This window comes from Anomaloglossus baeobatrachus, chromosome 5 (genome assembly GCF_048569485.1).
Source record: "Anomaloglossus baeobatrachus isolate aAnoBae1 chromosome 5, aAnoBae1.hap1, whole genome shotgun sequence".
Taxonomy (NCBI): domain Eukaryota; kingdom Metazoa; phylum Chordata; class Amphibia; order Anura; family Aromobatidae; genus Anomaloglossus; species Anomaloglossus baeobatrachus.
Genome location: NC_134357.1, coordinates 97,908,752 through 97,931,726, shown reverse-complemented (window position 1 = coordinate 97,931,726; position 22,975 = coordinate 97,908,752). Strand labels below are relative to the sequence as shown.

The 22,975-nt window shown below is 43.5% G+C and overlaps 1 protein-coding gene across 1 annotated transcript in view; it reads right to left on the bottom strand.

Moving 5' to 3' along the window:
* Positions 1–22,975, bottom strand: part of PCDH15 (protocadherin related 15) — a 2,365,808-nt gene that overhangs the window by 713,708 nt on the left and 1,629,125 nt on the right. The window contains exon 21 of the mRNA XM_075348720.1: positions 2,947–3,171. Within this exon, the coding sequence (XP_075204835.1) occupies positions 2,947–3,171 (225 nt within the window). The remainder of the gene's footprint in view (positions 1–2,946; positions 3,172–22,975) is intronic.

Sequence of the window (22,975 nt, the reverse complement as noted above, 5' to 3'; positions counted from 1 at the left end):
GCACTTTGTGTCTCCTCCCACATGCAACCAGACGTAATCAGATCACTTCAAGAGGAGGGCCGGCGGGCATTTTCAAATTTTTGTTTGGGGTTGCACACTATGTTGCACGCTGTTATTACCCCAAGTTTGAGCCGTTCAAATACTGCAAGCGGCTCACACAGGGCTGAGCCCCAAGTGTACCCGAGCACAGTGCTGCTTGCGCGAGTTAGGTTTGCACGTGAAGCATTCGAACTCCGAACCCGAGCCCTGTTTTTTAAAGTTGGTGTTCGGTTCAAAAATCAAACCTCAGGTTCGCTCATCTTTAATTATCACTTTTTTGGAAGCAGGTGTTCTGGGGTACAAATGTAAGTACCGGAATATACTGTGTTTCTAGCTTTTTTAGATTTGTCCACTTGATGATGTTCAGATTTTGTTAAAGTTATATTGACTCAGATAACACATCACAGAGATATCATTACACAAAAATGAATTGTTTGACACCCAAGTTGACATTTGCAAATGGTTTGTGCTAGAGAAGAGTGGATCGGCCAACAGTCAAGTTAGCCAGATCGCACACATTTTTACATAAAATTTGACTTGAAACAAAGTTATTCTATACAAATTGAATCCCCTTTAAAATGTTCTGGGGTCTGAAGAAAACTCAGATCTTAATAAACATATTATTTAAAAAGTAAAAAAAAAAATACTTCTACTCATCTCACTGCTCACTTCTTCTACCACTTTATTTTCCCCATACCCTGACCATTCCTAACTTAACTGCTTACCACTGCCTTGAGCTCTGCAATTCTGGGTCTCTACATACCAGGTCTTCTAGCTCTAATGAGGCCAGGGACAGTTCTGCACATGCATGTGTAAAGGTCCAGTCACACACAACGAGATCGCTAACGAGATTGTTACTGAGTCACAGTTTCTGTGACGCGGCAACGATCTCGCCAGCGATCTCGTTATGTGTGACACCTACCAGCGATCAGGCCCCTGCTGTGAGATTGCTAGTGATTGCAGGATGGTCCGGACCATTTTCTTCAAAGGCAATGTCCTGCTGGGCAGGACGCATCGCTGTATTTGACACTGTGTGAAAGGGTCCCAATGACCGCCGAGATCGTTATACAGGTCGCTACTGTAAAGTACACATAAAGAATACACATCTCTTGAAAGATTCAAAGGAAAAAGGTGGTATCCAGCATCCAAATCCAGAAAATTGTATACAAATCTCCTTTATTTTAATCCATTAAAAACATTCAAGTATAAAATAATGATCCATGTTGTAACAAAGAGGATGAGTTTCAGACGCTAGGTTTTTTGTGTAAGGACCTAGTGTCCGAAACGCGTCGTCTTTGTTAGAACATGGATCATTATTTTACATTGGAATGTTTTTAATGGATTGAAATAAAGCAGATTTTTATACAACTTACTGGATTTGGATGCTGGATACCACCTTTTTCCTTTGGATATTAGCTGACAATTGGCCATCTTTCATGTGTCCGTGCACCGTCCGGTTAATCAAGTCTCCTCAGGATCTGGTGAGCTGGATATACAGCCTTTTCTTATCTTGATGAAAAAACAAGCTAGCCAGCACAAAATGTGCACTACTACTCTAAAAATTCCAAACTGTACTTATTATTAAAATTTGAGATTTTTGGCAAAAAAATTGCAATTCCTTGAGCTATCCCACCACGTCATGGCAAATCTCTTTGGGGCAATTTGTGGCTGTTCACACTCAGCCATCAGGCCCTGTCTGCAGGCTATTTACTTCAAGCAGCATTTGCTTGGGCCTGTCAAGCCCACGGCCATGATTCAGTCATGGGTCGGGGATTGAAAAACACTAAGTAAGTGCTGCTAAGAATACTTAATAATAATCTTTATTACTATAGTTCCAACATATTCCACAGCGCTTTACAATTCAGGAGGCTCATATACATATCATACATAAACATATACAAACAAGTAACAATTATAGAAGATACAATATTTAAAGGGAAAAAAAAAAGGCAACCCTGCTCGTGAGAGCTTACAATCTACAATGAGATGGGGGGAGGGCAAGGTACCGGTGCTTATTTACAATGACAATCCAGCCATCTCAAGGAAATGGGGGATAGATAATGGCTTCCTGGACCAGAGCCAGAGCCTTGAGATGCATTTGGGTGCCATGGAGTTTGACGTGGGGTTATGTTCTGAGAAGTTGTAGAGGGATTAGGTGAAATTAGTACTTTCTCATATGTGAGGCCGTATAGCACATTTTATATAAAAATATTTTAGAGTAGGACTGCCCCAATGAGATTTGCCGTGACGTGGCAGCGTAGCTCAAGAAATTGCAAATTTTTGCCAAAAATCTCAAATTTTAATAAGTACAGTTTGGAATTTTTAGTGCAGTAGTGCACATTTAGCGCTGGCTATCTTGTTTTTTTCTTACCTTGATGTAACATCTCTTGATAGAGTATGAAGAAATAATAATTATCGTTTTTTAGTCAAAGCTTTGTATCTCAGGCTACATTGAGCCAAGAGTGAAAATTATAAAGGACACATATATACCTCTGAACAGCATTGTATATCCCCAGAAATATTGCTTGTAGGGGAAAATACATCTGTAATTCAACAGCCAATGGAACATGCTATTGTTTATGTTGATTATAAATTCTATATAAATCTCTAAGAAACACCTCTATATGCCCCATGAAGTCCAGGGCATCTATTGCTACAGTATGTACCATCAATTATGGATTGAGGGCATAAAGCCACAGACTAGATGTCAGATATTCTCTACAATGAGAAATATTTAATGTCTCTGATTAGTAAATATGGTCGGTTATTGGAAATAGCAAACCTATATGTTCTACAATCTTAACAGTATTTTCCTTTTCTATACTAGTTAAGGCAAAATGATTTCCGAAAAATGTAAAATGTTATCATCTAGTCAGGCAGACAGTTTATTTTTTTCAATTTCCTTACCTTTACTCTCACTGTCACAGTAGCAATTCCAGGAGGCATGCTACCCATGGCATCAAAGGCCTCCACGAGAAATACATATACAGCCTCCTTGCCAGTGAATGATTCATAATCGAGTGGTTTTAAAAGAGATATCTCCCCACTTGACGAGTTTATTTGAAAAAGCTGCAAAACTTCCTGGGTTCTTATCCGATAAGTAACATTAGCACCAAGATCAGCATCCCTTGCCTGAAACACAATAAACAGATCAATATTAAAATCAAAGCAGACAAAGCTGGTGTATAAAGCAGGTTGAAGGCCAAGAATAATTGAACCAGAGAAAATATATGTATTGAGTTTCAGAGAAGTCTCGAAAATAGAATTGAACGCTTACAGTTGTTTTGCTTTTTGTTATGGGTCATTTTAATGCATTGATCAGGAGAAAATATAAACAGTTCAGCAGATATTTATCTGAGATTTCTGTCACATTCACAGTAACTGTGCCTTCTGCAATCTCTCAACTTGATTAGAATTGATCTTTAACTGTTGCATTAACTTTGTCATTGCAAAGGATCCAAAGAAAAAGAGAAGACTCCTCCAAGTCTAGATGATGTACTGGTGACTGTACTGCCATTACAGTTAACATTATTGCAAGCATTTCTATAGAAGAATTAAACTTTTTCTCACAAAATAAAAGTCTATTTTTTACAAAAAGTTCCAATCTTGTCAAGGGTCTGTGGCTGGAATTGGAACTCAACCTCATATAAAGTGGATCTGTCACTAAATACAAATGATATACATTATTAAATACTGTAGATCTTGTGGATCTGAAAATGCAGTTGTATTTATTTTAAAATTTCATGCCAAAATAGCTATATAAAAAGGAAAGTTGGGGGAAAACAAAAGCACAACCGGACATTATCCAGATAATAGTTTTAAATGGTGATGCAGCAGTGCTTATCTGGTGTTATTGCTCCACCCTCCACCGTCACATATTGAATCCTTACCCATCCCTTGTAGATTGTGAGAATGCACGGGCAGGGTCCTCTCTCCTCCCGTATCCGTCTGTGTCTTGTATTGTTTGACTATTGTACTTGTCCCTATTAAGTATTCCCCCTTTCACATGTAAAGAGCCATGGAATAAATGGTGCAATAATAATAATAATAATTGCAAGAAAGTACAACACTTTATAGGCACAATATTTTAGTCCAGCTGTTGCTCAGGCACAAGATGTTAGTCCAACGTAGAAATTGGCTGTAAGAGACGCAGATGTGTTGCACTGCTGGTCAATATGGAATAAAAGATATCCAAAGAATCCAGGGGATGAGGAATGGTAACAGTTTTATTCCTATCATGTTTCGAAGTATCCATAATATCTTAACCAGGAGAAACCACAGAAAGTTCTGATGAAGAAGTTAAAGATATTTTGAGAATAAAACTGCTTTCATTTATCATCCCCTATATTCTTTGGATATCTTATATTTCATACTGCCCCTCAGCACAGCGCATCCATATCTCCTACAATTGAAAATGGCTGTGTAATACATTTTAAAAGTTGAAATTTAATTTCCATCCCCTTAGTTGGTAGAGGTCTTCATTGTAACTCTTCCCTGCTTCAGCTTACTGACAGCTCCTCAGTGTCCCTCATCTTTGCTTCTGAAATCTCACACTGCTCAGTACATGCTGCACCTGTTAGTGGGAGGAGACAAAATATATTTGGACTAATGAGAACGACTTGTAAAATGCTAAACCTTATATCAGGATTATAAAAGCCATTCTCATATGGATTTTTCAGACTCTGCCTCTACATGCTGCCAATAAAAGTGAATCATGGTCTAATAGAGCGCTAAGGAGGCCACAAAATCGTTTAGTAAGTTTTATTTGTTTTATCAAAGCCACAATGCGTTTCGATATACACAATATCTTCGTCAGGTGAATAACCACCTGACGAAGATATTGTGTATATCAAATTGCATTGTGGCTTTGATAAAACAAATAAAACTTACTAAACGATTGTGTGGCCTCCTTAGTGCTCTATTAGACCATGATTCACTTTTATTGATACCTATTTCCCCCTTCGGGGGTCCATGGCAAGAGCTGCTTAAACGGAGGCTTCATCAATACCAGGACCTTTTGGACGGCTATTCCCTCCACTAACCCGCAGCTGAATCAGGCATACAGGAATCCGTCTCCATGTAAGGATCTTACGGCTAATCCTCCTGACAGCGGAACATTACACTCCCGTCTATTACCGTGGTTGTGCAAGGGCTGCACAACCACTCCAGGTGAGCAGTTTTAATTACCGGTCTCACCGTTACTCCTGTCCTGAGACTCTTCACATGCGCTCCCTGTTTTCACTTTTTTCAGTCTTCTACATTATGCTGGTCTCAGATTAGGTGTCAAAAACCTGGCAACAGATTTCCTTTATATTAACTGGTCTGAGCTATTCTTATAATAATATATATGGCCCCCTTTAAGTTATTGCCTATATATTATAGTGAACTGTATTGTCCTCTATTAATCACAGCCATACACTGGGATTCAGAGGAATAATACCATAGCATACACGAAGGTCGACAGAAGGACCCAATCGCCTTGGGAAAAAATTTGCAGCCTCTTTTATCATCGCATGGGGTACGATTGCATGGGTACAATTGCATGGGGTATGGTTGCATGGGGTACAATTGCATAGGGTTCAATAATAATCATCTTGGAGGCCTTTTAAATACTTAATTGAAAAAGTGTACCATTTCTCTTCTATGGGTTTCGCACAAGATTCATAGGTCTATCTGCATCTTTTAGGTTTTTATTGGCCCCAAATTTTGCCAGCTATCTCCTTGACTGCGAGTGTATTATTATTAATGTATTGCCTTTTACATATTGCTGTTACACTTGGCTGTGGCATTTAGGAGGTTTCACCAAATTAATTGTAGTTTGCTCCGATACCATCAATTATTCATGGGTAATGGCTATTTAATATGACAGACAGCCTTGCTGTATTGATCGATCTCAGACCCACGACCACAGTGAAAGCGCTCAGCCACCATACATGTACAGCAGCCATTACTAAAAAGTTAATATACAAGGTAGAGTAGTGATCTTATACATCATTCAGATGTTCAATGTGATTTTTTTGCAGTCACCAATCACAACTACATGTTCAAATCTAAAGGCCCCGTCACACTAAGCAACATCGCTAGCAACATCGCTGCTAACGAACAACTTTTGTGACGTTGCTAGCGATGTTGCTGTGTGTGACATCCAGCAACAACCTGGCCCCTGCTGTGAGGTCGTTGGTTGTTGCTGAATGTCCTGGGCCATTTTTTAGTTGTTGCTCTCCCGCTGTGAAGCACAGATCGCTGTGTGTGACAGCGAGACAGCAACAACTAAATGTGCAGGCAGCAGGAGCCGGCTTCTGCGGAGGATGGTAACCACAGTAAACATCGGGTAACCAAGAAGCCCTGTCCTTGGTTACCCGATATTTACCTTTGATACCAGCCTCCGCCGCTCTCACTGTCAGTGCCGCCTCCTGCTCTGTGCACATGTAGCTGCAGGACACATCGGGATAATTAACCCGATGTGTGCTGTAGCTAGGAGAGCAAGGAGCCAGCACTAAGCATTGTGCGCTGCTCCCTGCTCTGTGCACATTTAGCTGCAGTACACATCGGGTAATTAACCCGATGTGTGCTGTAACTAGGAGAGCAGGGAGCCAGCGCTAAGCATTGTGCGCTGCTCCCTGCTCTGTGCACATTTAGCTGCAGTACACATCGGGTAATTAACCCGATGTGTGCTGTAACTAGGAGAGCAGGGAGCCAGCGCTAAGCATTGTGCGCTGCTCCCTGCTCTGTGCACATTTAGCTGCAATACACATCGGGTAATTAACCCGATGTGTGCTGTAACTAGGAGAGCAGGGAGCCAGCGCTCAGTGTGCGCTGCTCCCTGTTCTCTGCACGTGTAGCTCCGTGCACTGGTAACCAAGGTAAATATCGGGTTGGTTACCCGATATTTACCTTAGTTACCAAGCGCAGCATCTTCCCCGCGGCGCTGGGGGCTGGTCACTGGATGCTGGTGAGCTCACCAGCAACTCGTGTAGCGACGCTCCAGCGATCCCTGCCAGGTCAGGTTGCTGGTGGGATCGCTGGAGCGTCGCAGTGTGACATCTCACCAGCAACCTCCTAGCAACTTACCAGCGATCCCTATCGTTGTTGGGATCGCTGGTAAGTTGCTTAGTGTGACTGGACCTTTAGGATCCATGAAAATTAGGGAAAGGCAAACGAATGGCATCAGTATTCTATCGGTGTGCTCCCCATGATTAACATTGTATTCAAAGATAAGCGCAGCAGCAAGTCCAGGCCTAAAGCCCATGATATTTCAGTACTCATGGCGGTGATAAGAAGATGACAGGAGAAGAGTGGAGGAGCTGTTGAGGGAAGAACTTAGGTGAGTATAATGACTTTTTAAAAAATTGTAACTCCTTCATCCTCGGATGATTTTTCACTTTTTGTTTTCCTTATTCCAAGAGCCATAATATTTTTATGGTTCTGTCAATATAGTCATATGAAGGGTTATTTTTTGGGGTATGAGTTGAACATTTGATTTAATTCATTAATTTTACCAAATTGTATACTGGATAAAAAGGGAAAAAAAATCCAAGTGTGAGGAAATTACAAAAATGTGCAATTCCACAATGTTTTGGGGTTTTTTTATTTACCCTGTTCACTATGTGGTAAAACTGACCTGGTAGCATGGTTACCCAGGTCAGTACGAGTTTGTAGATACCAAACATGTATAGCTTTTTTTATTATGTAAGTGGTGAACAAAATTCCAAAATTTATTCCCCCAAAATTTCTGCATTTGTCACCATTTTCCGAGACTCTAATTTTTCAGGATCTGGGGCTAAGTGAGGGCTTATTTTTTTCCGTCTTTTGCTCACGTTTTATTTATACCATATTTGTGTAGATGAGATTTTTCGATCGCCTGTTATTGCATTTTATTGCAATATTACGGTGCCCAAAAAAAGCATAATTTTCGTGTTTAGAATTTTTTTTCCAATTGGACAGTTTACTAGTTTGAATAATTTAATTTATAATTCGATGGAGAGGGATTTTTGAATGTTAACCTATTAGCAGTCTTTTATGTTTCAGAAAAAAAAGAAGGCAGCTACTAATATTTTCCTGAATCCACGCAGAAACTAACTTAAAAAACCTCATTTTTGTACTTTTGATAAAAAGACTTCCATGAACAGACGTGTAGAAAAATACTGTCCACAAAGGCCAGGACTACCAGAAAATAAAATCTTGATTAAAATATATATATTTTATTGTATAAATTCATCGGTAAATGTTTTTTTTAGAAATGAAAGTGATTATAATAGTGGACGGGAACAAATAAAATTAATGTAGACATGGTTACTCATCACACTAACCCCCCCCCGAGGGAGTCAACGTTAGACGAAACGTGCATCGGGCTGAGGACAGACGAGATTCATGGACCCGGCACTGGGTATCTATCATCTCCTCCATTATACCATATCGTAACCTCCATGCTGCTATCCCATTTGAAACTTCATTAGGTACCACGGTACTTTATTATTTTCCTTTCTGTTATTGGGATACTTGGAATTTATTTATTTATTGCTGTATTTGAGCCTATATACTGCTTTCTTTTTTAAGTCTGTATATATATACAGTCACTATCGCACTTTATTATTTATTTGATCTATTGTTATTAGGATATATTTGTCGCATGCATTAGTATCTATTCATTGCCGTATTTAAAAATATATGTAAAAAAGGATTTTTTAGATATATTTATTGATTATTTTTGGATGGAGTTGTAGTATTTGCCTTCAGTGGTCCCTCTGATATTTATTGTCTCTTTTCTGTCCCCTTTGGAGTAACCCTGTCTACATTAATTATATTTGTTCCCATCTACTATTATAATCACTTCCATTTCTAAAAAAATTTTTACCTATGAATTTATACAACCTAATATATAAAGCTCAGTGTATGTATGTGTATATATGTGTGTGTGTGTGTGTGTGTGTGTATGTCCGCTAAAGGAATTTGCACCGTCGCATTTACAATCACGAAATTTTGCACAGATGCCCCATGAGACCCAGGGAACGTCATAGACTATGTTTTGACGAGAATATTTAACCCCGCGCTTTACAGTTACTCTCAAAAATCCTGCCTCTATTAAACTGAATGGAGGTAGGAGCTACAAGCTATTAATAGCAACTGTCAGTGGTTGCTGCAGGAACAAAATAAACTGTTAGTATAAGAAGCTTATGTGTGAGGTAATAAGATGTCGGTGGAGAGACGAATAGAGCAAGACCGAGAGAGGGAGGCAGACAGAAACAGACGGGCAAAGAGACAGACCTGGAAAGAGACAGATCTGGAAAGAGACAGCCCTGGAAAGAGACAGACAGGGAAAGAGACAGCCCTGGAAAGAGACAGATGGGCAAAGAGACAGATGGGTAAAGAGATAGATAGGCAAAGAGACAGACGGCAAAGAGACAGAAGGGCAAAGAGACAGACGGGCAAAGAGATAGACGGGAAAAGAGACAGACCTGGAAAGAGACAGATGGGCAAAATGACAGACGGAGATAGAGAGAGACACACAGACACAGAGATGGAGACAGATAGACTGATACAAACACAGACAGAGAGATAGAAACAGACAGACAAAGAAAGACACAGACAGAGAGACATACAGACAGCGACACACAGACAGAGACTGGAAGAGAGACAGAGAGACAGTTACTATCCCGGGAAACGCCCGGGTACTACAGCTAGCAAAATATATTTTAATCAAGATTTGATTTCTGGTGGTCTTGGCCTTTGTGGACAGTATTTTGCTGCACGTCTGTTCATGGGTGTCTTTTTGTGTTATCAATTGCTTCTCTACGACTCCTCATAAAGGGATTTTGTGATTATGCATTTTTGCACTTTTGCAACATTTGAAGTAGAAATCAAATCCACTCAAATATATTCACTCATCTCTAATCGCCATGTATATCTTTGCAATTTATTTATTTATCTTTTTGTACGTGAAAATCACTGATGAAACAGTCATGGTTAAAAGTGAGATCCCTACCAAAGACTGATGCAAATCAGATTTAAAACAATGAAGAATAACGGTCCGTGTTTCGAAGCACAAGAAAAATTACGGCCGTCTGAATGAAGCCATAATCTGTGAAGGTAAATCTTGCTGCAAGCCTTTATCTGGCATTTATGAGTTTAAAAACATTGGGTAACAAATTATAGAAAAAATAATACAAAAGCAAACAGAGATAAACAATAGACTTCTTTATCTTGTCATTGGGAAAGCTCTATGACATTGCTTAGTGATTACAATCTAAGCCTGCCTTATTTACATTACTATAGAATGCACAAGCCAAGACAGCCATCATTATCATTACGTTGTATGCAAAGCAAAAGCTGCTCAATATATCCATGAATATTTACAGTATTAGAAACAAAGTTAAATGCTAATGTATGAAGAGCAAAAATATCCTAAGTGAAACCAACCAGAACATCAGTGTCTAAAGTAAACCACCGAAGCTGCCATACGGGAAATAAGTATCTAATAACATTCATTTTGTACTGAATAATGGCAAAATAATCATTTGTATTACAAGAGATTGTGAATATAATAACTGAGGACTGAAACCAGCCTAAGGGGACATTTGGGAGTATATATACTGTATTTTTTATTTGCTTAAAGGTTAGTGGCTATGGATACGACTTTCAATTTTGGAAAATTCAGCTTTGGTTTGATATTATTTTTATTTTTTATTTTGCAGTTTTCAGGATCCCTATTTTCAGTTGATGAACTTAAAGGGAACCTGTCACCAGATATGACTATAAGCTGCGGCCACCACCACTGGGCTCTTACATACAGCATTCCAACATTCTGTATATATGATACATGCTGTGTATAAGAGCCGAGACCGCTGTGTAGAAAGTAAAAATCACTTTAAAATACTCACCTAAACAGGTGGTGCGGTGCAGACCGGTCAGATGGGTGTCTCCGTTCTTGGAGACCGGCACCTTCTCTTTCGGCCATCTTTGTCCTTCTTCTCCTGAAGCCTGGGTTCACATCATGCACACAGGTTGGCATTGACATCCCGCACAGATGCACTACATCTGGTCAGGGCAGATCAAAGTATTGTAGTGCACCTGCGCAGGACCTCAATGCCAGCCTGTGTGCATGACGTAGGACGCGTTATACACCCGGGCTTCAGAAGGAGGACAAATAAGGCTGAAAGAGGCTGGACCCGGAGAATGGAGACACCAATCCGACCGGTCTGCACCGCACCACCCATATAGGTGAGTATTGTAAAGTGATTTTTACGTTCTACACAGCGGTCTCGGCTCTTATATACAGCATGTTAGAATGCAGTATATAAGAGCCCACTGATAGCGCAGCTTATAGTCCCCAAATCTGGTAACAGGTTCCCTTTAAACATTCTTGTTTACATTAATAGTCTAAAAACCCACACTAAAAAGGGAGAGTACATACAAATACAGGACACATAAGAAGATGGAGCTCAAATTTATTTAAGGTGGTTAATTTTTTATTTTTTTATTATTAAAATAATTATGAAAATGGATACGTTGGAAACATGATTATGAGGCAATTACTAAATATAACAATATGTGTTACCAGTTTTCCTTCTGCAATTGTTAGGCTAGGACCACATGGGAATTATTCCGATCCCCTCGTAGGACACTCAGCTCATGCTGGCAGTACAGCAGAGCCGAGTGTCATGTGAGTGTCCCTGCGACTGAGGTCCGTTCGTGCAAGTGGACATCAGCTGCGGGGGGCGGGCCGGCACTGTAGAAGGGCGGGCCGGCACTGTAGAAGGGCGGGCCAGCGCTGAGGAGTGGAGGGCCGGCACAGAGGAGGGGAGGGAGGAATTTATCTCCCTCTCTCCTCCGTAGCCGGCTATTGCCATTCTTGCTCTGCACTCGCGGTACTCCGGTGTACCGCGAGTGCAGTGCGATATTTATCTCGCCCCATACACTTGAATGGGTGCGAGAGAAAGTCTCGCATTACAATCGCAGCATGCTGCGATTGTTTTTTCGGTCCGATTAGGGCTGAGAAAATAATTGCTCATGTGCGCTGACACACAGGCTAATATTGGTCCGAGTGGAATGCGATTTTTATCGCACTCCACTCGCACCATTTTTCTCACTGTGTGGCTTAGGCCTTAGTGCAGCCTTCCAAATGGACTGTATAAAGCTCCTGTTGAATGTGACAAGACCTGTCCATCAGAATCCCCCAATTAAAAAACATCATATATGAAAACTGAGTTTCAATTGAAGGAGGCTCATGAACAGGTCTGATCAAATGTTGATTCACTAGCAATCTTTTTGTGTACAGGCATGCTGCGCAGTTTGAAGAAATCTATCATAACTTTAGGCCCCCTTCACACGTCAGTGATTCCGGTATGACGTCTGTTTTTATACGTACCAGAGACACTGACATACGCAGACTTATTAACATAAAATGGTCTGTGCAAACATCAGTGTTTTCACAAGGGATGTGTTCATATGGAGCACACGCGTGACTGTGTTCGTTTTTCTCTGGCAGCACTGATGTCACATCAGTATGACACGTAACGGAGAAAACCCGTGTCTTTGAAATAATATGATTTTCTATACTCACCTGGCTCCCACACTGGTGTCTGCAGTGCTGCTGTCACTTGCTTCTGAGGGACTCAACTCGTTATGTTAATTGCATATTCCCTGCACAGCGGACCCGGAAGCAGCAGCACTGAAGACATCAGCACCAGGGACAGCAGCGTCAGGGACAGGTGAGTAAAAGTTCCTGCTCTCCGTGTGCTATCACATATAGCACACGGTGAACATTAGTTTGCCAAAATCATTGCACATGGGTGAGCCATACACACCTTCAACATAGATGTGCAAACACATATGTTTTTCATGGACATGTGAAGGTCGCTTTAAGATAAGAACTTGTGAATGTTTCATTATGTCCAGCATTCAGAACTTATATTTTTAAGTTTGAGAATGGACATTAAAGGAGGTGAACATGGTAAATAAATTAAAAAAAAAAAACATTGTGGATTTGCAATATAGTTACAATTTCATTGAACTTGGAATTTTCTTTTTATTTTTCAGTACTCAATATGGCAGAATGAATGTCGTCATTTAAAAGTACAACTCATTCAACAAAGAAAAAGCACAGATACAGCTATATTGAGGGAAAAATAAAAGTTTATGACTCTTGGAAGAAAGGGAGGACAGAACTAAAAATCACCTGGAGGTAAAAGGATTAAAGGTGGGAGGGAGTGGAAAGTGGAAGATACAGCTGGTAACTAGAGTGGCCACTGATTGGCTTCAATGGTCACATGACTCCTCCAAAGGATGTGAATGCCAAGTAACTAACCGGAACACAGCGCTGAGTACAGCAAAGTGGCACCAATCTATAAGATGACATCATCTATTCTATTATTTTTCCATTGTCCCCGGTCCATTTAAAAATAGATTAAATATTGGACAACCTTTTTAAATTTGAATCACTCTAAAAAATATGCTGAGCAATTATAATAATATAATATTTATTCACTTATATAGCTATGTTGATTCCACAGCACTTTAAGTACATTGCCATCACTGTCCCCATTGGGGCTAACAATCTAAATTCCCTATCTGTATATCTTTGGAGTGTGAGAAGTTAATATAGGAAACCCACACAAACACAGGGACAACATACAAAGTCCTTACAGTTGTTGTCCTTGGTGGGATTTGAACCCAGGACCCCAGCGCTGCAAGACTGCAGTGCTAAAACACTGAGCCACCGTGCCGCCCAGTTGTTATGTGTGACATTCTTCCTAGCTTGCATGTTTCAGATATTGGTATTCTGGGTGATGATAGTTTTACAGGAATCATTTCATAATCTTTAAAAGCTTTTTTGAGAAGGATGCTTGATTGTATACAATGCACACAACCCCAACAATCTGGACAGATCCCTCTTGCTTTGCTTTGCTATCCAAGTTTCTGTATTTCTTTACTTTAGCAGTGTTTATTGACTTTTTAATGTAACCCTGGACTAAAGTTCATGTAATTCCCACTGTTACCTCAATCAATATTAAACTGTCTGTTCCTGCTGCTTTCTCATGTAGAATGAATGTTTTGTAAAAACAAAATCTGGCTGTTACTGTTCCTTTGCTGTGAGCACGTATGACTTACCTATGATAATTCCTAGTTTTACAATTTAAAAGTTTCCTGCCTTATCATTAACTATTAAAACAACTAAACATCTCCAAATTTTTTTTGCAGATTATTTTAGCCTCTGAAATACATCAAATGCATGTAGACTAAGCCAGAAGCCTCACCAAGAAGGTAGAAGAATTAGGATTAATATTGTTGGAAGAAAAAAATATGATGGGGATAACAGAGACATGGCTGGACAATTTGGGTTGTTAATTTACAGGGATTCAGTCTGTTCAGGAATGACCGTAAAAATAAGAGAGGGGGAGGGGTTTATTTATGCGTAAAATCATCCATAAAACCCATCCTACTAGATCTGAAGGTAATGAAAATATAGTGTCTTTGTGGGTGAGAGAGGGGAGGGATAAAGAATAAAAAAATACTGGTAGGGGGTGTTATAAGTTTCTAAATATAATGGAGCAGCAGAAAATATCCTCATAAAGCAAATAGATCAGTTAGAGTGAATAAAGGAGGACATTATTATGAGAGACTTAACCTATCCTGAAATAAATGAAGGAGCAGAAACCTGCAGGTCCAGCAAAGGAAACAGGTTTTTAACAACAATGAAAGAAAATCACTTTTCACAACTGGTTCAGGATCCAACAATAAGGTTGGGAACTTCTAGACCTGATATCAACCAAAAAGCCATATCACATATCCAATATTCGGGTTGGGGATCACTTGGGTAATAGTGATCACAAAATAAGTTGTCATGTACAGTACAGACCAAACGTTTGGACACACCTTCTCCTTCAAAGAGTTTTCTTTATTTTCATGACTCTAAAGATTGTAGATTCACATTAAAGCCATCAAAACTATGAATTAAAACATGTGGAATGAAATACTTAAAAAAGTGTGAAACAACTGAAAATATGTCTTATATTCTAGGTTCTTCAAAGTAGCCACCTTTTGCTTTGATTACTGCTTTGCACACCCTTGGCATTCTCTTGATGAGCTTCAAGAGGTTGTCACCGGAAATGGTTTTCCAACAGTCTTGAAAGAGTTCCCAGAGATGCTTAGCACTTGTTCGCCCTTTTTCCTTCACTCTGTGGTCCAGCTCACCCCAAACCATCTCGATTGGGTTCAAGTCTGGTGACTGTGGAGGCCGTGTCATCTTCCGTAGCACCCCATCACTCTCCTTCTTAGTCAAATAGCCCTTACACAGCCTGGAGGTGTGTTTGGGGTCATTGTCCTTGATGGTCCAACTAAACGCAAACCGGATGGAATAGCACACCGCTGCAAAATGTTGTGGTAGCCATGCTGGTTTAGTATGCCTTCAATTTTGAATAAATCCCCAACAGTGTCACCAGAAAAGCTCCCCCCACACCATCACACCTCCTCTTCCATGCTTCACGGTGGGAACCAGGCATTTAGAGTCCATCTGTTCACCTTTTCTACAAAGACACGGTGGTTGGATCCAAAGATCTCAAATTTGGACTCATCAGACCAAAGCACAGATTTCCACTGGCTAATGTCCATTCCTTGTGTTCTTTAGCCCAAACAAGTCTCTTCTGCTTGATGCCTATCCTTAGCAGTGGTTTCCTAGCAGCTATTTTACCATGAAGGCCTGCTGCACAAAGCCTCCTCTTAATAGTTGTTCTAGAGATGAGAAGGTGTGTCCAAACTTTTGGTCTGTGCTGTATCTTAAATAAGACATATGGTTGAGGGGCTACAAGAACACTAGATTTCAGGAAGGCAAATTTCCAATGTACAAAAAAAAAACTTAGCACCATAAATTGGGACAATGTCCTGAGAAGCAAATGTACACAAAGCAAATGGGACACTTTTATAAGCATTTTAAATAGGACCTGTGCACAATATATACCCTATGGGAATAAACAGGATAGAAGTAAAAGAAAACCACTATAGGTAAATAGCATTTTGGGAATTAAAACAATAGGATAGTGATAAGGGCATTAAAAAAATTATAGAAAAGTAAATACATTTTATAAAAATCAAATCAAGGCAACAAAGTTTTGGATAGAGACTCACTGCCAGTGAAAGTAAAAATAAACAAAAAATATTCTTTGACTACATAAACAGTAAGAGACACAAAAGCGATTATGTTGCCCCCTCAAAACTAATCTGGGTGAAATGGTGGAAGAGGGTGAGGGAAAGGCCAATCTGCTAAACACCTTTTTCTCTATAGTATTTATACAAGGAAATATTATGACAGATGATATCATCAGAGATACCATAAATTACCCATTAAATGTCACTTGTTTAACCCAGTAGGAAGTACGGTGCTGCCTCAAAATCACTATCGTAGACAAATACCCAGGCCCAGATGGCATACACCCCTGAGTACTGCAGGAATTAAGAACAGTGATAGACCGTTATTTTTAATACTAACAAATTCCATAATTAAAGGAACTTTACAACAGGACTGGTGCATAGCAAATGTGATGCCAATATTTAAAAAGGGGAGAAAATCTGAACCTGGAAATTATAAGTCATTAAGTTTAACTTTTACTGTGGCTAAAATATCAGTAGGTTTCCAAAGAGATGCTATCCTGGAGAATCTTAAGAAAAATAGCCTCATGACCTAATATCACCATGGGTTTATGAGGGATCGGTCCTGTCAAACTAATCTCATCAGCTTCTATAAGGAGATAAGTTCCAAACTGGGTTAAGGAAAAGCAGTGTATTTTGTATATATGGACGCTTAAGGCTATGTGCGCACGTGTGCGTAATTCATGCAGTTACGCTGCGCTTTGTAGCGCAGCGTAACTGCATGCATCCTGCGTCCCCTGCACAATCTATGGAGATTGTGCAGGGGCCGTGCGCACGTGGCATCTTAGAGCGCAGCGCTTCGGCTGCTGCCCAAAGCGTGCGTTCTAAGAAGTGACATGTCACTTCTTCCGTGCGCTTTGCCAGCAGCCCCTGCTCTGTCTATGGCAGGAGCTGCAGGCAGAGCGCACGTTCTCTGCCGGCACCATGCGCTTCAGAATGGAGCTTTTCAGCTGCGCTCTGAAGCGCACCTTTTAGGTGCGGTGCAGAGCGCACACGTGCGCAGCTAGCCTAATGGTGCCACATATACAGTTGGTACAGAGAATGAGAATAAGGGAAAATATGTGTGACTGGGTTTAGTTAAATTTTGCTTGTGATTCCATTTTTCAAGAACCGTAATGTTTTACATTTTAGGGATATAGACTTGTGTAAAGCAGGCTTTACACGCTACGACATCGCTAGCAATTGCTAGCGATATCGAGCGTGTAAGCACCCGCCCCCGTCGTGGATGCGATATCGTGTGATCGCTGCCGCAGCGAACATTATCGCTGCAGCAGCGTCACATGCACTTACCTGGTCGGCGGCGTCACTGTGAATGCCGAACAATCCCTCCCTCAAGGGGGAGGGACGTTCGGCATCACAGCGACGTCACCGTGACGTCACTAAGCGGCCGGCCAATCAAAGCGGAGGGGCGGAGATGAGCGGGACGTAACGTCCCGCCCACCTCCTTCCTTCTGCATTGTGGCAGGCAGCAGGTAAGAAGACGTTCCTCGCTCCTGCGGTGTCACACACAGCGATGTGTGCTGCCACAGGAGCGACGAACCACATCGATAATCAACCATTACCGATTTTTGGTTTTGGGACGACCTCTCCATGGTGAACGATTTTCACCATTTTTGAGGTCGCTTAAGGTCGCTGGTAAGTATCACACGCTGCGATATTGTTAATGACGCCGGATGTGCGTCACTAACAATGTGACCCCGACGATAAAATATTAACGATATCGTAGCGTGTAAAGCCCCTTTAAGGTCTTGATTTTTGCACGCAATCTGTCATTTTTATGGATATCATTTTTTGGTACAATAACAATATTTTGATCACTTGTTATTAGAATTTTTTGTTCTGTTGTGGCAGTTGAAAAAATGTAATTCTGGCTTTTTATTTTTTTTTCTCATTATGCCATTTACCAATTGGATTAATTTATTTCATATTTTTATAGAAATGACTTTTAAGAATTTAGCGACATGCATTTTTTAATTTTCTTTGGTTTATTGATTTTTCAAGGGAAAAATGGTGATGATTTGAACTTTTATATATTTTTTAATATCTCTTTAAGTATTTATTTTAATTTTCACTGTTTTTGTTAGTCCACTTAGGGGACATGAACCTGCGATCATCCAATCGCTTGTGCTATATTCACCAATGTCACAATATTGCTAAGGGTCTCCTAAGAACACCAAAAGTCCCAAGGTGTCTTCAGCCATTTTCTTCTCGTCTCACTTAATAAAGCTCAATGTGGTCAAAACTGAACTAATGAATGATCTTTCCTCTTCTCACCTCTCTTCCCTACCTCATCTATATATTACAATATGTCACGGCCGGGCGGTCGGGCAGACCCAGGAGGTGGATCCACTGGACCGAACTCTAAGATGGAGGTAGGGAGTCCGGCAGCTGAAGCACTGAAGGGCAGCAGGATAGTCCGTGCAAGTGAAGACAGCGGAGGAGTCCCTGGGACCACGGAGTCACAGAAGGTAGTCTTGGTGACGTAGCTCAGGTTCGGAGGCCGAGATGATATCAGGCGGAGTCCGGAACCTCTGGAGCAAGATGACGGGTCACCGCAGGGATCCGAGATGGCAGGTGCTGTCGGATGGCAGACGGACAGCGTGCGGGGTTCGGGATACGGCAGACTGGATGGCGAGGCAGGTACGGCTCTACAAAGAGAGATAGGTGAGTACAGGCACATAAACACCAGGAGACCTGACTCCTAGCTCAGGGAACACGAAGATCAGGCCCCGCCCCCTTGGACAAGAACCCCCTTTATACCCTGAACCTGACTAACCTCATTTCCTGTTACTGGACGATGGCCCTTTAAGAAAGGGTCAGTGACCGCGCGCGTGCCCTAATGCGCATGCGCGCGGCCCGGGTGCCAGAAGCCAGGGAAGGAGGCTGCGAGGAGGACGCAGGAGAGCCGGCCAGGGCCTGGGAAGATGTCGGACGCCGGGATCGGCGACCAGAGGACCTATGGAGGACGGGCACCGGAGGCTGGGACGAGGGGAGCGTGGCAGGTGAGCCGGGGAGCGGAGCTGAGGACCCGGGGAGGGGAGCCGAGGACCCGGGGAGCGTGACAGTACCCCCCCCCCCCACGCCCCCCTCCCCGCAACCGGGACATGAAGGCACGGATAAGAGGAGTGCCTACGTTCTCCCTGGGCTCCCAGGACCTGTCCTCAGGACCATACCCTGCCCAGTCCACCAGGAAGAACTGCCGACCTCGAACGGTCTTCATGGCCACGATATCCCTTACCGCATAGATGTCATCATCGGCAATAGGTGGAGGAGCTGGACCGGCAGCAGCGGAGAAGGGACCAAGGACCACCGGCTTGAGCAGGGAGACGTGGAACGAGTTGGGTATCCTCATCGTGGCCGGGAGCTGCAGCTTGTAGGAGACCTCATTGATCCTGGTGAGGACCTTAAACGGCCCAATGTAGTGAGGACCCAGCTTGTATGAAGGTATCTTCAGGCGGACGTACTGGGAAGAAAGCCAGACGAGGTCTCCAGGAGAGAAACACGGAGGATCCAGGCGTTTCTTGTCTGCGTGTCTCTTCATCCGCAGGGAAGCACGTCCTAGAGACACCTTGACAGAGTCCCAAATGGTGGCAAAGTCACGGGCTACTGTATCTGCAGCAGGGACATCCGAAGAGGGGGATACAGGCAATGGGATGGAAGGCTGAAGTCCGTAAACAACATGGAAGGGAGAGCAGGAGGACGACTCACTGATGTGGTGGTTGTGGGAGAATTCAGCCCAAGGTAGAAGAGCGGACCAGTCGTCGTGATGGGCGTTAACATAGTGACGTAGAAATGAGGTCAAGATTTGATTGACCCTCTCTACTTGGCCATTAGACTGAGGATGGTATGCAGATGAAAAGTCCAGAGTCACTCCCAGATGGTTACAGAGAGCCCTCCAGAAGCGGGAGGTGAACTGAGTTCCTCTGTCTGATACGATGTGTAATGGAAAGCCATGCAAGCGGAAGATGTGTTGTATAAAAGCGTCCGCGAGTTCCTGAGCAGAGGGCAGTCCAGCCATAGGAACGAAATGGGCCATTTTTGAGAACCGGTCCACCACGACCCATATGACTGTGTGCCCGGATGACAATGGCAAGTCCGTAATAAAGTCCATTGCTATGTGTTGCCACGGAATCGAAGGTATCGGCAGAGGCAGAAGGCGGCCATGTGGGAGGTGTTTGGGCGTCTTGTTTCTGGCACAAGAGGAGCAGGCCGAGACAAAGGCGGCGACGTCCGTGCGAAGAGATGGCCACCAGTAATGGCGTACAATCGCACCCCATGTTCTCTTCTGGCCTGCATGGCCGGCTGTTTTTGAGGTATGACCCCAGTGTAAGACCGTTAGCCTGTCGGTCTCCGAGACATAGGTCTTCCCAGGTGGTATCTGGGCCAGAGTGACAGGAGCCACCGGAACAATCTTGCTAGGAGAGATGATAGGCTGGATAGTCTCTTCCTCCTGTTCCATGGGCATGAGAGACCTAGACAAGGCATCAGCGCGTACATTCTTGTCCGCTGGTCGGAAGTGGAGCTGGAAGTCAAACCTGGCAAAGAATAAGGACCACCTGGCTTGCCGTGGGTTCAGTCGCTGAGCGGACCGCAGGTATTCCAGGTTTTTGTGGTCCGTGTAGATAATCACGGGGTACACTGCTCCTTCCAGGAGGTAGCGCCACTCCTCCAGAGCCAGTTTGACCGCCAGTAGTTCTCGGTCACCGATGGTGTAATTACGTTCGGGTGCTGAGAAGCTCTTAGAGAAGAAACCGCAGGTCACCATCTTCCCGGAGGAGGATTTTTGCATGAGCACTGCTCCGGCTCCTGAGGAGGAGGCATCCACTTCCAAGGTGAACTGGCGGTTTAACTCCGGTCGGTGGAGTACAGGGGCGGAGGCGAATGCTCGCTTCAAAGAACAAAATGCGGCGTCTGCCGCAGGTGACCAGTCCTTAGGATTAGCCTCCTTTTTGGTCAAAGCGGAGAGAGGAGCGGTCAAGGCAGAGAAGTGCGGGATAAACTGGCGGTAGTAGTTGGCGAATCCCAGGAAGCGTTGGATTGCCTTCAGTCCAGAAGGCGGAGGCCAGTTGATGATGGCGGAGACCTTCTTGGGGTCCATCTGCAGTCCAGTATCAGAGATGATGTACCCCAGAAAGGGGAGGGAAGACTGCTCAAAGACACACTTCTCATACTTTGCGTACAGGCGATTCTCTCTCAGTCTTTGTAAGACCAGCTGTACGTTTTCTCTGTGGGTTTGGAGGTCCGGAGAGAAGACAAGGATGTCATCTAGATAAACAACCACACAGATGTAGAGAAGGTCCCGAAACACGTCGTTCACCAGTTCTTGGAAGACGGCAGGAGCGTTACACAGACCGAAGGGCATCACGCAGTACTCATAATGTCCATCGCGCGTATTAAACGCGGTTTTCCATTCGTCACCAGAGCGGATGCGTACCAGATTGTAAGCACCCCGAAGATCCAGCTTGGTGAACACACGAGCTCCTCTAAGCCGGTCAAATAATTCGGGAATGAGCGGCAGGGGGTATTTGTTTTTCACGGTAATTTGATTGAGACCCCGGTAGTCTATGCATGGGCGTAAGTCTCCCTCTTTCTTCTTGACAAAGAAGAAACCTGCTCCAGCAGGAGAGGAGGATCTCCGAATGAACCCTCTTGCTAGGCTCTCTGAGATGTAATCTGACATGGCCCTGGTTTCGGCTGGAGATAAAGGATATATCCGTCCTCTAGGTGGGGTTGTCCCTGGAAGCAGGTCAATGGCACAATCGTATGGACGATGTGGCGGCAGTACCTCGGATTCCTTTTTGTCAAAGACATCGGCAAAGGACCAATAGGCCGAAGGCAGCCCCGTTAGGGTCTCAGGAACCGGAGGTCGTCGGAGGGGTGGTATGGACTTTAGGCACCTCTCATGACACGAAGAGCCCAAACGGGTGACTTCGCCAGTACCCCAGCTAACCGATGGTTCATGTGTCCGCAACCATGGGAGTCCCAACAGGATCTGGTGGGACATGTGTGGGAGAACGTAGAGAGCGATGTTCTCGGTGTGAAGAGCACCGATGCGTAGTTCGACAGGCCTGGTGATCAAGGAGATGGTATCAGAGAGAGGCCTCCCATCCACCGAGGCAATCACTAGGGGTTTGTCGAGTGGCATGACAGGCACCCGGTACTTGTCCACCGTGGCCTGCTGGATGAAATTGCCTGCTGCCCCGGAATCGAGGTAGGCATCAGCCGTGAACCGCGTCTCTCCCGTGGTCACTTGCACTGTCCATGTAACTGGGTCAGAGAGGGTCCCAGCACCTAGGGTGGCCTCTCCTACCAACCCTAGGCTTTGGAGTTTCCCGGCCTCTCTGGACAGGAGCGTAGCAGGTGGGTGTCCTCACCACAGTAAAAGCAGAGGCCCTGGGCGAGCCGCTCTGCTCGACGTCGTTCAGACTGCCGCACTCGGTCGATCTGCATGGGCTCGTGGACGGGAATCCCAGCTGTTGATGACTGAGGAACGGAGGACTTCTGCGGAGGAGGAGAATGCCGTACCGGGCGTCTCTCCCGAGATAGCTCTTTGGGGCGCTCCTGAAAACGTATGTCCACACGAGTTGCTAGGGCGATCAGTGCATCTAGGGTGGAGGGCACGTCCCGACCCGCCAACTCATCCTTGATGCGACTCGAGAGTCCTTCCCAGAAGGCGGCTGTTAGGGCCTCATTATTCCACCCGAGTTCTGAAGCCAAAGTGCGGAAACGGATGGCGTATTGACCCACCGTCAGTGTCCCTTGACGTAGGCGGAGGAGTGATGAAGCAGAGGCAGAG